This window comes from Rhinatrema bivittatum, chromosome 12, assembly GCF_901001135.1.
Source record: "Rhinatrema bivittatum chromosome 12, aRhiBiv1.1, whole genome shotgun sequence".
NCBI lineage: Eukaryota > Metazoa > Chordata > Amphibia > Gymnophiona > Rhinatrematidae > Rhinatrema > Rhinatrema bivittatum.
In genome coordinates this window covers 34,285,242-34,298,353 of record NC_042626.1, presented here as the reverse complement: position 1 = coordinate 34,298,353, position 13,112 = coordinate 34,285,242, and the positions used below count along the sequence as shown (strand labels likewise).

General features: G+C 45.2%; 1 protein-coding gene across 1 annotated transcript in view; it reads right to left on the bottom strand.

The window, feature by feature from the left end:
- The window catches only part of NCAPD3 (non-SMC condensin II complex subunit D3), a 112,038-nt gene that overhangs the window by 550 nt on the left and 98,376 nt on the right, over nucleotides 1–13,112 (bottom strand). The window contains exons 28-34 of the mRNA XM_029573252.1: nucleotides 9,150–9,260; nucleotides 8,795–8,977; nucleotides 3,624–3,808; nucleotides 3,324–3,460; nucleotides 3,144–3,224; nucleotides 1,452–1,526; nucleotides 1,312–1,366 (exon numbers count right to left, since the gene is read on the bottom strand). Of these exons, the coding sequence (XP_029429112.1) occupies nucleotides 1,312–1,366; nucleotides 1,452–1,526; nucleotides 3,144–3,224; nucleotides 3,324–3,460; nucleotides 3,624–3,808; nucleotides 8,795–8,977; nucleotides 9,150–9,260 (827 nt within the window). The remainder of the gene's footprint in view (nucleotides 1–1,311; nucleotides 1,367–1,451; nucleotides 1,527–3,143; nucleotides 3,225–3,323; nucleotides 3,461–3,623; nucleotides 3,809–8,794; nucleotides 8,978–9,149; nucleotides 9,261–13,112) is intronic.

Sequence of the window (13,112 nt, the reverse complement as noted above, 5' to 3'; positions counted from 1 at the left end):
AGCTCCTCACAATGACTGAAAATTGGCCTCTAAAGGCCAGAAAGGTTGAAAGTGAAACCTTTCTATTGGACTATTTAATACACTTCTAACTTTCAAGAGCTATGCTCCTTTCATTAGGATGGAGCAGTTTAATGATGTGCAAAACTAGTTATGAACAGCTATCCATCTACTTGCAGCACCTTTCAGCATATCGTACTGTAAGAAAGCAACATTTCCTATATGGCAGCATGCTTGCTTTCTTCATGGATACTCGCATTCGCTTTCCTCAATTTTGGCCAGTAGTATTCCTGCTGGGACATCCTAAACTTAACAGCATTCTTTCTTGAAAGTGAAATAGGATGACAGACTTGGGTTTTATAACAAAGACATCAGCTTTCCCTGTTATCAGCAAAGGCTTTCAGATTTTCCTTCTGTCCCTTAAAATACACAAGTCCCATCATTCAGAACTGGGACAGTCCAACACCAAAAATGAGTGTGTGGGAAAATTAAGAGTAACAAACACAAGGAGTTGGATCGGTAAAATAGGACTTTATTGAATCTTGCATCTTGCCATCTAGGATCAGCTACCGGTTTGTTTTCTGGAAAATTAAGAGTATTACTGCACAAGAATGCAAGATTAGGAATACAGTACTCAAATCTGACCATCCCTATACTTTGTAATGGATTCCAGTGACAGTCTAACAGCCATCCATGAAATTATAATGATATCACAGTGCAGTAATATTTAAAAGTTAAGTCCCCACTAATAACTATATTAAAAGCACAAAATGAACATTTTAAAAATAGATGTTGCTTCCAAAGTCATAGCCATACACAGCAATTGCTGTGTTCATTTACACTGATGCTCTTAAACAGAGGATAAAAATCACATGGTAAACAAAATAAGCCATGTACAAACACTATGCCAGGGAATTAAAAAAAAAAAATGCGAGTAGGGTCGAAATTAGCCAGGGATATCCAACCCCCTGCTCAACCAGAGGGATGGTCCATGAAGGTACCTAACCCCTCTGGGAGCTCTGGATTTTCTTTTCCCTACTCTAAACTAACTTTACTTTCCACTACCATCTGCTGGAGACAGAGAAATACTGAGGGACTGCAGATGGTGCTCTCGGTTATGTAGCAGTGCCTCAAAGTTTTGTTCTCTGCCTCCATCTGCTGGTAGAGATGCATAAACCCACTTCTCTGGACTGATCTGGGTATGAACAGGAACGGAAAATGCTGCACGTGGTTTGTGACTTATATGATCCAGATGGGAAGTAGTAAAGAGTAATTGCAATGGCGAATACAAACGAGAGGATGAGAATAACTTACTCCTTATCAGGGGACCTCATATAGAGAACTTCTTGCTGCTGATCTTGGGTTCGCTCTACAAAACACAAAAAGCACAGGAATTTGAGCAGAGTTCAGCTAAGCAGAATCTATGACCCCTCAGATAAATATGTAACATTTACCTTTTGCCGATGAAGGGGTGCGTGCCATGCTGATGTAACTGACCCCAGCCCCAAAGGTCACATTACCAATGGTCTCTGAAAGAAAGAATAGGTTTTGTTATAGCACATGATTTAATGCACAGGGTGTCATACTTACGTGAATGCAAAGAAATGCGTGAAATGAGCCTTGAAACTGCTTTTGGGGCTTACATGATGAGTACTTAAGGATCTCCATACAGTTTTTAGCTTGTGTTACACAAATGTTATTAGCTTAAAATAAGTCATACTAACCAAGCGAGTGGCTACAGAGCAAGCAGTAGTAGTTTGGGAATGACTAGGAGGAGCTCAGAAGTATTTACAGAATGTTTGGCAATGAAAATGCAAGGAAGGAAGACAGCAGCTCACTAATAAGGCGTCTCCTTTCCACACGCTCTCCACCCCCCCGGCCTCTCAATTCAGAGCTATCCCCTAACCGTAGCCGCAAGGTAAGCAGATGGAAGAGGCAGCTTTGTGCAGGCTGTCAGCCCAATGTAGCACAGGTTCACTCAGTTAAATTACAAAAAGCAAAATGGTTTTTTCTCCGAGTGCAGGCAAACACCACGTTAGCTCGTGAAACATATTACAGCTATACGCTGGGCGGGGGGGGGGGGGGGGAGGTCAGACCTGGTCCATTCTTGCCTATTTTGTTTTGTCCTCCAGAGTTCCTGGTGTCTCTTAAACTTGTATACTGCTGATTCCTACAGTGTTACTAGATGTAGGCAGTGCTGTAATGATATACATCAGACATGAAGTTTACAATCTAGTTAAAACTCATATATTACTGTTTCTATAGTGCTACTAGTTAGGCATCACTGTAAAAATGGTTCAAACTGACCAGACGTGAATCAAGTTTGCTGTCAGCACTAATGCTAAACCTGAAAGGAGGGTATGTCTGGGCCCTCCTCCCCCCGAAAAAAAAATGGACAAAACTGCTGCCCATACCTTTATAGAAAGATGCTGTTACCCTAGCACTGACTTAGGGCTTCATTTACTAAGCATTGTTCCCCAGAGACAAGGAATAGGAGAAAAGCATTAGTAAAGCAGGCCATTTGAAGAAAAAGCATCTCCACTAGGAAAATATTTCTTCCTTAATAAACTAGTTTACAGATCTGAACATTTGCATCAATTTCTTGTCCCAGGGAAGAAACTGGGTATGGGATCTCATGCATTCAGCTTAGAACAAGTCAGTCAGAAAAAGTGAACTGCATATACCATGAAATTTGGTTCATTCAGGTTTTTCAGGCCCAAGTCAGGAAAGCAAGAGAGATGAGGTCTATCATCCATGCACAATACTGCATTCCACTCCGTAGATGGGGTTTTTTTTTCAAGTGAGAGGGATAAGCTACTGCATTGCATCTCGCTTTCATTTATAGCTCTCTTATCTCCTGATGGCAGACTAAGTCCTAGAGCCCAGACTAATCAAGTTAGCTGCTGTTCCTCTGCCAGGCTGGCACAGAGCAAACTTATTTGTGGGCTACATTTAAGGGTGTTTACTGTTTGGAAATGGAACTAAAAAGAAAGAACAGAAAATTCAGTGCTTTTAGCTAAAATAGTATCAAGCCCATGAAACAAGCAAGAGCTCAATTATACTTTTCCCAGATTGATAGTGTTACATTGTAAATGCACTGCAGGTACAGTAGTGAGCACTGACATTTTGGCACACTGGTTACTTACGATCAGGGGTACTTATTGCTCGCCCCACCACTGAAACCCTGGATCCTTTCGATTGCTGGAGGTCTATGCTATGGATGGAAACTAGAAAACACAAGACAGCAAAAAAGAGGGTTACTGAGGGGTCAGCTCATGAAGCTGGAGTCTCCTGAATCCTGCCTGCTTAAAGGCCAAAGGTTGTACCTCGTTTGCTGCTGGCTCCAGCTGCTGGAAAGGGGGAGTCAGGTTGTGCTCCAAAGCTTTTACTACGCTGCTTTTTACAGCATTCTATGGCTTTCTTCGCAGACTCCAGGATGGCTAGGGTATTCAGAGACATCTGCCTGTCAAAGAAAGGCAAAACCATGTCATAGCTGAGCTGCTGCAGGGCAAAGAACTCTTTCAGACCACCTCTCCTCATCCCAGACTGCTGATTGTGGCACAACCTGAAAATTGCATGTAGATTTTGGCTTCTCCTATCTCAAGGAGAAGCAAGAGACAACTTACCTAGGTCTGAGCATAGGTGCTTTCAGCATGCCGATCTGAGGTGTAACTAGTGCCATAGGAGTAGGTGTTATCTGGAGTGGAGTAGAGAGCCTGGCTTCTGGGGACATCTCACTTGTAAGACCAGGCTCAGCAGGTTGTTTCATGCCATCAGGGGAAGTTACTGCATTCAAATCATGAGTGGATACCTAGGAAGAGGAGAAATAGAACTTAGCCATGTTTTATTTTGCATGCAGGAGGTGAAGTTTAGACTTGCTTGCTAATTTCCTTTCCTTGAGTCCTGACAAGGTGGTTATACTCACCTACCAGCAGATGGAGGCAGAAAGCAACTGATTTACTGATGCCAACCTATATAGTGTCCCATGCTTATTGCAGACTGCCAGTATGTGCTGTAAAAAAAAGCTTAACTCCTCCTCACACTGCCCCCATTAACTAGGAGGGTTTGCGGGGAGAAAAAACACAATAGTGATCCACTGAAATCTAGCTAATAAGTTTAAAGTTCTTAATAAGGTGGGGAAGCCAACCTTTCATGCACCAAGAAACTAGAATGCACAGTACCAAAGAATCAAACATTTTCAAGAAAATATTGAGGGGGAGTCAGGGAGAGTTGGCCTCAATGAGGATCCCCCTTCAACTTCACCAGCATCTCTCATGCTCCGTTCTCTCACCCTGATCTGACTACTCTCAAATCTTCCAACCCTGTTCCTTCAGTCTTTCAATTCCTTCACTTGTACCAACCAGTCTCTCTCTCAATCCCCTTACCTTGTCCCCCATACTCCAACCTCTACCATTCTCTTGCTCTCAGTTCTCCCACCCTGCCCCTCCTAGTCTCTTCTCAATCCCCCCATCCTGTTCTCATCAGTTTCTCAATCCTCCCACCTAGTCCCACCTGTCTCTTAAATGTCCCTCAGCTTGTCTCAACCAGTCTCTCTCAATACATCGTCTGCACCGGTATAATTTTCCCACTAGCCTATTTCTCAACCCCCACCTGTCTCTCAGCAGCCCCAGCAAATACATGCTACACCCACACAAGAGAAATGATTGAGGCTCAGTGGCTTGAACAGAATCTTTCATCCATTGTTACTTTACCCCCACTTCACCTCCCCATCTTCTGCATACACCAATATCACCCTGTTGCCTGTCTCTCTCTCTCATCCTAACTCAACTCCCTATCTCCTTTCTGTCCTTTCTGTAAATATGTACACCCTGGAGGAAAGGAGGAGCAGAGGTGATATGATACAGACTTTCAGATACTTGAAAGGTGTTAATGATCAAAAGACAACGACAAACCTTTTCCTAAGGAAAAAAATCAGCAGAACCAGGGGTCACGATTTGAAGCTCCAGGGAGGAAGATTCAGAACCAATGTCAGGAAGTATTTCTTCACGGAGAGGGTGGTGGATGCCTGGAATGCCCTTCCGGAGGATGTGGTGAAGACCAGAACTGTGAAGGACTTCAAAGGGGCGTGGGATAAACACTGTGGATCCATAAAGTCAAGAGGCTGCCAATGAAGAGTGGGTGACTCGCCAGAATGATGGCTACTGCCTGGAGTCAATACCCTTATTAAATAAACATACACAGGCTTGACTCAAAAATCGCTCTAAGCTTCAACAGCAAGAGGAAATGTGGAAAAAAGGATTCACACTCACAAAGAGGGGAGTAGCTGGCTTGTTACGGCGGTTACTACCCCAAATCAAATAAGCCTGATACTTCACTTTCAATGCATATACAGCATAGTTCTCTGATTCAACGGCAGGGGAGAAGAAAAGAGGGTTCGCACTCACAAAGCGGGGAGTAGCTGGCTTGTTACGGCGGTTACTACCCCAAACCAAATGGGCCTGATACTTCACTTTCGATGCACATCCAGCATGGCTCTCTGCTTCAACGGCATGGGAGAAGACTTATACGTCACGCATATCCAGCATAGCTCCCTGCTTCAACGGCAGGGGAGAAGAAAAACAACCAATAAGGGCTAATAACATAGTCTGGGTAAAACAAATAAGCATGGGTGCAGCTTGCTTATTGCGGCGGCTACTACCCCAAACTAATCAAGCTAGATATTTCACTTGGATGCAGCTCCATCACTGCTCTCTACATTAAAGGTGGGGATGGAAGGGAAATAGAACCAAGAGCTAAGAGAAACAGATAAGTATGAGAGAAAATATGTGTGAAGCTTGCTGGGCAGACTAGATGGGCCATTTGGTCTTCTTCTGCCGTCATTTCTATGTCCTCCCACTCTTCTCCCCTGCCACGTTAGAGTATAACCAAGCCCCCCCCCCCCCCACCTCTCTTTCTCTCCTTGCCCCAACTTATTCTTCTCTGACATCAATATCCTTTTCTCCTCTCCTCCTGGTACCCACTCCAGTAATGTACCTAAAAATACTGTAAGTACAGATCGAGCAGGCTCCCAGGAAAATTCCGGTCAACCCCCAATGGGGAGGCATCTGGACTGATCCATGGTATTACAGAAACGAAAGTTAGCAGTTAAGAACCAATTTTCCTTTCCCTGTATGTACCCGGATCAGTCCAGACTGATCCGGGTACATACAGGGAAAGCTTCCCTATCTGGGGTGGGACCTTGAGAGTCCCTCTCGAAGGACACCGTACCCAAAATGGCTGACATCTGGAGCGTGGACATCCAACCGGTAGTGCCTGGAAAAGGTATGCAAGGACTTCCAAGCCACTGCTCTGCAAATTTCTTGTGGTGAGACTGACATTCGGCCCAGGAAGCCTGCGACCGGATCAAATGAGCTTTTAGACCATCTGGGACAGGCCCACTGCGAGAAATGTAAGCGGAAGCAATAGCCTCCTTCAACCAATGGGTTATGGTCTCTTTTGATGCCTTATGACCCTTCTTAGCACCACTCCATAACACAAAGAGATGATCCAAAACCCAAAAAGGATTAGTGACCTTTAGATAGTGCAACAGAACCCTCCTGACATCCAGCCGTCTCAATTCTCTGGCGTGAGGCGCATCCCTCTCGACAATAGGGAAGGCCGAAAGCTCCACCGATTGATTTAAGTGGAAAACAGATACAACCTTAGGCAAAAAGGTGGGAACCGTCTGGAGGGAAACACTGGAATCAGAAATGTATAAAAAAAAGGTTCCCTGCACGAGAGGGCTTGAAGTTCCGAAAATTTGAGCTAAGCCTATCGCCACCAAAAACACCATCTTTAGCGTTAAATCCTTCAGGGTGGACTTCCTGATAGATTCAAAAGGAGCTTCACACAAGATTCTGCGAACCTGATTAAGGTCTAAGATGGGCATATCGGGCGAACTGGGGGATTCAAATGCTTCGTCCCCATAGGAAACATACCACATCAGAGAAAGAAACAATTGAAGGAACTAGTCTTCATGCAGGGGAAGCTTCAGGTTCCCCTACTCCTATCTGCTGGAGTCAGAGAGATACTGGGCTCTTACAGAGGGTGCACTGGTTAATATGTCAGCACCATTATCTGACTCCATCTGCTGGACGGGGGACATAACCCACCATCTGGACTGATCCTAGTATGTACAGGGAAGCTTACCTCTCAGGGATTTCAATGCTGCAACCTGCACATGAAGGGAATTAAATGACAACCCTTTGAGACCTTTCTGTAAGAAAGCTAGAATCTGCGCCACAGAGGTACTTGTGGCACCAAGATTCGAATTCCTTCCAGACCCGAACATAAGTCAGAGACGTAGGTTTCTTCCGAGCTCACAGCAGGGTGGTAATAACATCTTCTGGATAGCCCTTCTTTCTTAGGTGCTTCCTTTTAAAAGCCAGGCCACTAGACAGAAGTGATTCGCCTGGTTTGGAAGTTGACTCAGATGTAGAGGTCTTTCCACTGCGAAGTTGACTAGGTCGGTGAACCAGGGTCTCCGGGGCCATGAGGATTTCCTGCCCTGGGTGAACTTTTATCCTCCTTAGAAGTTTGCTGATCAGAGGCCATGGTGGAAACACAAAGCAGAACATCATGCGGCCATGGGATTACTAGGGCATCGACCCCTTCCGCTCCATTTTCTCTTCTGCAACTGAAGAAACAGGGAGCGTTGGCATTTGTTTGAGTCGCCATCAAATCGAGATGAAGGATACCCCATCTGTGCGAGATGAGGGACATCGCCTTTGACAGCACCTACTCCGGTGGTCCAGTCTTTGACGGCTGAGAAAATCTGCTTGCACATTGTTGGTCCCGCTATGTGGGACGCTGCCAGTAATGCTAGATGTTTTTTCGCCCAAGCCATTAGCTGCTTCGCTTCAAGAGCTACCGGACGACTTTTGGTTCCTCCTTGACGACTGATGTAGGCTACTGCCATTGCATTGTCTGACAGGACTCGTACTGCCCGGTTGTGCAAGAGTGGGAGACTGAAATGCCAGCCGCCTTGCCCTGGTCTCCAGGCGATTGATGGACCACTGTGCTTCTTCCATTGACCATTGTCCCTAGGCTGACTAGGACTAGCATATTGCTCCCCTACCTGAGAGGCTGGTGTCCATGGTCACTGTCACCCACTGAGGCACCTCAAGGTCTACCCCACACCTCACGCATTTTTGGACAAGCCATCAACCAAGACTGGACCTGGCGGACTCTGAGCAATAAGGGAATCTGAAACGCCTCCGACCTGCTAGTGATCTACAAATCCTTCCAGATGAAGGATAGAGAAATCACTTGACATGAAAAGCTGATACCACTTTCAGAAGGAAGGCATGCACCATGTGAATATACACTGCATCATCTGAAAATGTCAGTAAAGGTTCCCTGCATGCAACACTTCGAGCTCAAAAATATGCCTTGTGGATAAAAAAAATTGCTACCAGAAATACCAACTTAAGAGTAAGGTTCTTCCCAGATGCCTTCCTAACAAGCTCAAACTGCTGACCCCTGAAGAGCCATAGAACTAATTAAAATCTCAGGAAGGGACTAACTCTCTAACTGGAGGGTGGATATGCTTAACTCCCTGAAGAAGCAGAGATGGTCAGCTAAAGATCTGTCCCTCCAAATGACCTCAGAAACAGGCAATAGCTGCCACTTGAACCCTCAGAAAATTAAGGGCTAAGCCCTTATCAAAACCCTCCTGTAAAAAAAGAACTTGCAACTGGGAAAGGAGGAGAAAGAAGGCATTTGATTTCCAATGGGTTGTACCACAACATTCCCCCCCCCCCCCCTACAATGGCATTCCTATGCTGACTGTGCTTACCTGTGGTGGTCTGAGGACAGCAGGGACCTCAGTATTTGGCTCTCTATCTTCCTGCTCTCCCAGCTCATGTTCCTTTACCAGCTGTTCCTCATATTTCTTCATGTCATAATCTAGCTCCGCTGCTAACTGTTTATCCACAGCAAAGAAGTCCTTAATTTCGTTGCGATAGTCCTGCATCACCTCCTAGGAATCAGAGGAGACGTTATCTGTGACTATTTCACACAAAACATTTAAATATTCCAATCTAGAGTAGCAGTTTCCTAAAGAAGGGATGAGAGAAGCAACTTAGTCTTCCAGAGTCTTGAAATGAGAGGAAGATAATTTAGATCTTGGTTAACGCCCCCTCCTCTCTCACCCGCAGGTAGTTCATTAAGTCTCTTAGAGCTGGAATCTTTTTCTGCTCCAGAAAGCTCTTCAGAGAGGTGATGATAGGAATTATGTTTTCAATGAAATTCTTCTTCTGAACCTGAGTTTTGGGAGTAATAAGAGCAGAGTGTGAAATGCAGGAGAAAAATCACAGTAGGTCTTACCAGAGCAGTTTCTAGCATTAACTGACCAAAGACTTCTGGATTATTGATACCCCTTTGCCAATTTGATTACATGATGAGAGTAATACAGTGCTGCATAACATTATCCTGTTCATACCCAGATCCTAATTAAAAGGCCAGCAGCTGTGATTATAGATGTCCATGAAGCAGAAACATGACAGCAAAAAACCATACAGTCCATTGTGTCTGCCCATTGGGCATGAAAGGCAGCATCTCCCCTCAGAGGTAACTTCTAGAGTTGCAAAATACTTAGGAATTGAATATTACGTAGTTCTAAGCCAGAGATGCATTCTATGGCCCATATTTGCTTGCTACTAAGAAATAACATGAATTTCCTTTAAAAACCACACAATTTTATACCTCCTATAAATCACAATCTCCTCAGTATTCAGACTCCCTGACAGAGTCCGAATCCGACACAGTACCAGGAGGCAATTCGGAGAAAAAGCTGTGCTGCAAGCCTATTTATTTAAAAAAAACCCAAAAACCCAATCCACTCCCCCCCCCCCCCCCCAAAAAAAAAAACACGTTACTGTTTCCCTGTTGTGCTCCAAGAAGAGAGGGGGAAGAGTGTTGTCAGTAGTTCCTGCTGCAGGACCCACCAAGAGAATCAAGTCAACGGGGAATACCTAGTGCTTGATCCATTGGTGCGAGAAAACCTCCAACCAAGTCAGTTCAAAGGATAGGGAGAAGCAGTCCTAACAGGACCAGTGCCAAGAACACCCCAAAGACTTGGACAATGCTCTACCAGGACCATGAGCTTACAGACGTCCCATGAGCAGCCTACTCCAGCTGCAACACCAGTCCACATGGCCACACCATCTGCTGGAGACAGAAATATTGCAGAGCTGAAGGTAGCCCTCGAACCCTACAGGAGACAAAGTCAGCTTTGAGCTTTTTTATTCTCTGTCTTCATCTGCTGGTAGGGGGACATAATCCATTTTCTGGACTGGTCTGTCAAGGATGATAAGGAAGTTTGTACCAGAACAATGTACTGACTTGTGTTTTTAGTTGGAAGAGCCCAAGTGGACTAAGGTGAAATTACTCTTTACTTGATAATTTCCTTTCCTCTAGGTCAGGCAGGCCAGACCACACAAGTGGGTTATGCACGACAACAAGTAGATGGAGACAGAGACCAAATGTCTCACTAATGTCACTCTCATATAACACTGTACTGACTTAAGCCAGCGCACTGTGGACAACTGAACACTAGAAGTTTAACTTCATCTTTAACCATGATTGTTTTACCTCTATTAGAGCAGGAAATGTTATACCAGATATAGCATTCCCCACTCCTGCCCTGGGCTACCTATACTATGTTTTCTCTTGGTCCTTATCAAGAAACAGGGATCAGAGGCCGATGGTAATTTCTGGGTTGCTAAGGGACCTTGTAAATGTGTGCTTTCTTTCCTGTTAAGATTACAGTATTTTTCTGTTCTGAGTCCAGTCTGCGATTGTAAAAGTGATGGACCTTCGCATTCTCACGGCTCGCTATCAGATCCAAAAAGGGCCAACCCCATCGAAGAACAATGAGCTGAAAGGCCTCATTTGCCAGTTTCCATTTCCCTGGGTCTAAGACATGAAGGCAGAGAAAATCCACCTGAACACTGTCTACTCCTGCAATGTGAGAGGCAGACATGCTCAGAGATGCTGTTGTGCTCACGGCAGCAGGACATCCATTTCCAGAGAAACCTGTTGACTCCAGATCTCCCCCCCCCCCCCCCCCACGTTTTACGGAGGCCACTGCCATGGCATTGTCTGACATCACCCTCACAGCTCTCCCGCTCAATCCTTCCGCAAACTTCAGAAATGCTAACCGAATTGCTCGAGCCTCCAACCGATTGATGAAACCACCCACCTCCTTGGGGGGACCACTGCTCCTGCACTACCGGTTCCAGGCAATGAGCTCCCCAGGCTTGGAAACTCACATCTTTACTCGCCCCCCAATGTCTTAAAATCTCCCGCCCTTCAACTTTTATACCCCTTCAAGCATCCTCGTTCCATTTAGTTGCTCATTTGCAAGTTAACCATGTTAGACTAGTTATGTTTATTACATTTCATTGTAAGAAATAAGAACCCCCACTCTTATTTCTGTTCTGTTTTTCTGTAAACCAATGTGACATCACTGATCTAATGTCGGTACATAAATCTTTGGTGACTACTATCCAATCAAGAACCTCCAGAACCACTCCCTTGGAGAGATGATCTCTCCGCATCCACCAGAGTAACTCCTGCTTCACCGAAGGAAGAGCCAGCCATCTTGTGTATTCCTAAGATCCAGGACTCCACTGTGAAAGCAATGTTTTTTGTACTGGCCGCATGTGTGCTCTGGCCCATAGAACTAACTCCAAAGTTGTCGCCATGGAGCTTAGCGTCTGCAAGTAAGCCCACACCAATGGCCGGTTTGCTGATTGTAAGGCTTGAATTTGCCCCAAAGCTTTTGAATGCGCTGCTCTGGGAAAAACACCTTTCCCTGAGCTGTATTGAACTGGGTTCTCAAGTGCTCTAGAGTCTGCAAGTAACTCTTGGCTAGACTGATTATCCATCTGAGCTCTTGCAGCAACTGAACTACCCTGTGCGACAGTCTGACTTTCCACCACCAACCTGAACCTGGTTAATCAGTCGTCCAGATATGGATGGACCAGGATGCCTTCTTTGTGAAGCATGGCTACCATCACCACCATTATCTCGGAGGTGGTCCTGAGAGCTGTAGCCAATCCAAAAAGTAAAGCCTGAAATTGGCAAAAACAGTTGAGCACTGTGAAGTGCAAAAAAACTGGTTTCTCCAATATGGGGAAAAGGAACCCTCCTTTTTGAGAACCATCTGGAACAGGAACTACAGCATTTAAGATGAACAGTTGCTGAAATATGGCACAGAGGTACTTGGAGAAACCATAAAAGTGTTTGTAACCAGTCGGATCAGCTCTAAAACATAACCGTTCCTGACCATGTCCAGAACTCACTGATCAGAACTGATATAGGTACATCTCTGAGAACAGAGACACATCCGCCTATCTCTGGTACCAGAGGATGGACCCCCAAAACTTTATTGGGAAGAACGCGAAGCTCTAGAGCTCCTCTCCTTACCAGACTTCTTTGGTTGAAAGGATTGAGTCCCCAAATAAGTGAGATTTCTGACTTCTGATTCTCTGTGCAGGCAAAACCTTCAGGGTTGTGAAAATGACCCCTAAAGAAGGCTGTGATGACTAATTCCTTCCGGTAACCAAGGAATTTTTTAAAATCTTCCCATCTATTCGCCATCTTTTTCAACTTGTCCCTGAACAAGAGGTGACCCTTGAAGGGCACTTTCGTCAAGTTTGACTTAGAAATGGTGTCCGATGACCAGTTGCACAAACATAGATGTTAAGCCATCACCACCAAGGCCATCCCACGAGCCACTCTGTGTGCAAATCATATAACCGCATCTGCTAAAAATGCTGCGCCGGGGTCTAAGGAAGGCCCACTCTTATCTAGTGCCTCCTGAGCCTCCAGGGTCAAATGCAACCCAGTATGCACCACAATACAACAGCAAGCAGAGAACTGTAAATTTATGACTATAGCCTCATATGCTGCTTCAGGATAGCCTCGATCCTTCGATCCTGAGCATCCTTCGGACATCCCCGCCCTTCTATTGGAATGATGGTCCTTTTAGTCATGGAGCACACCAGTGCATTTCCTTTTGGAAAGCAAAATTGCTCTTTCGCCCGAGGGTCCAGAGAGTAGATCCCTGCTGAAGACTAGTCTGGACTGATCCTGGTACGTACAGGGAA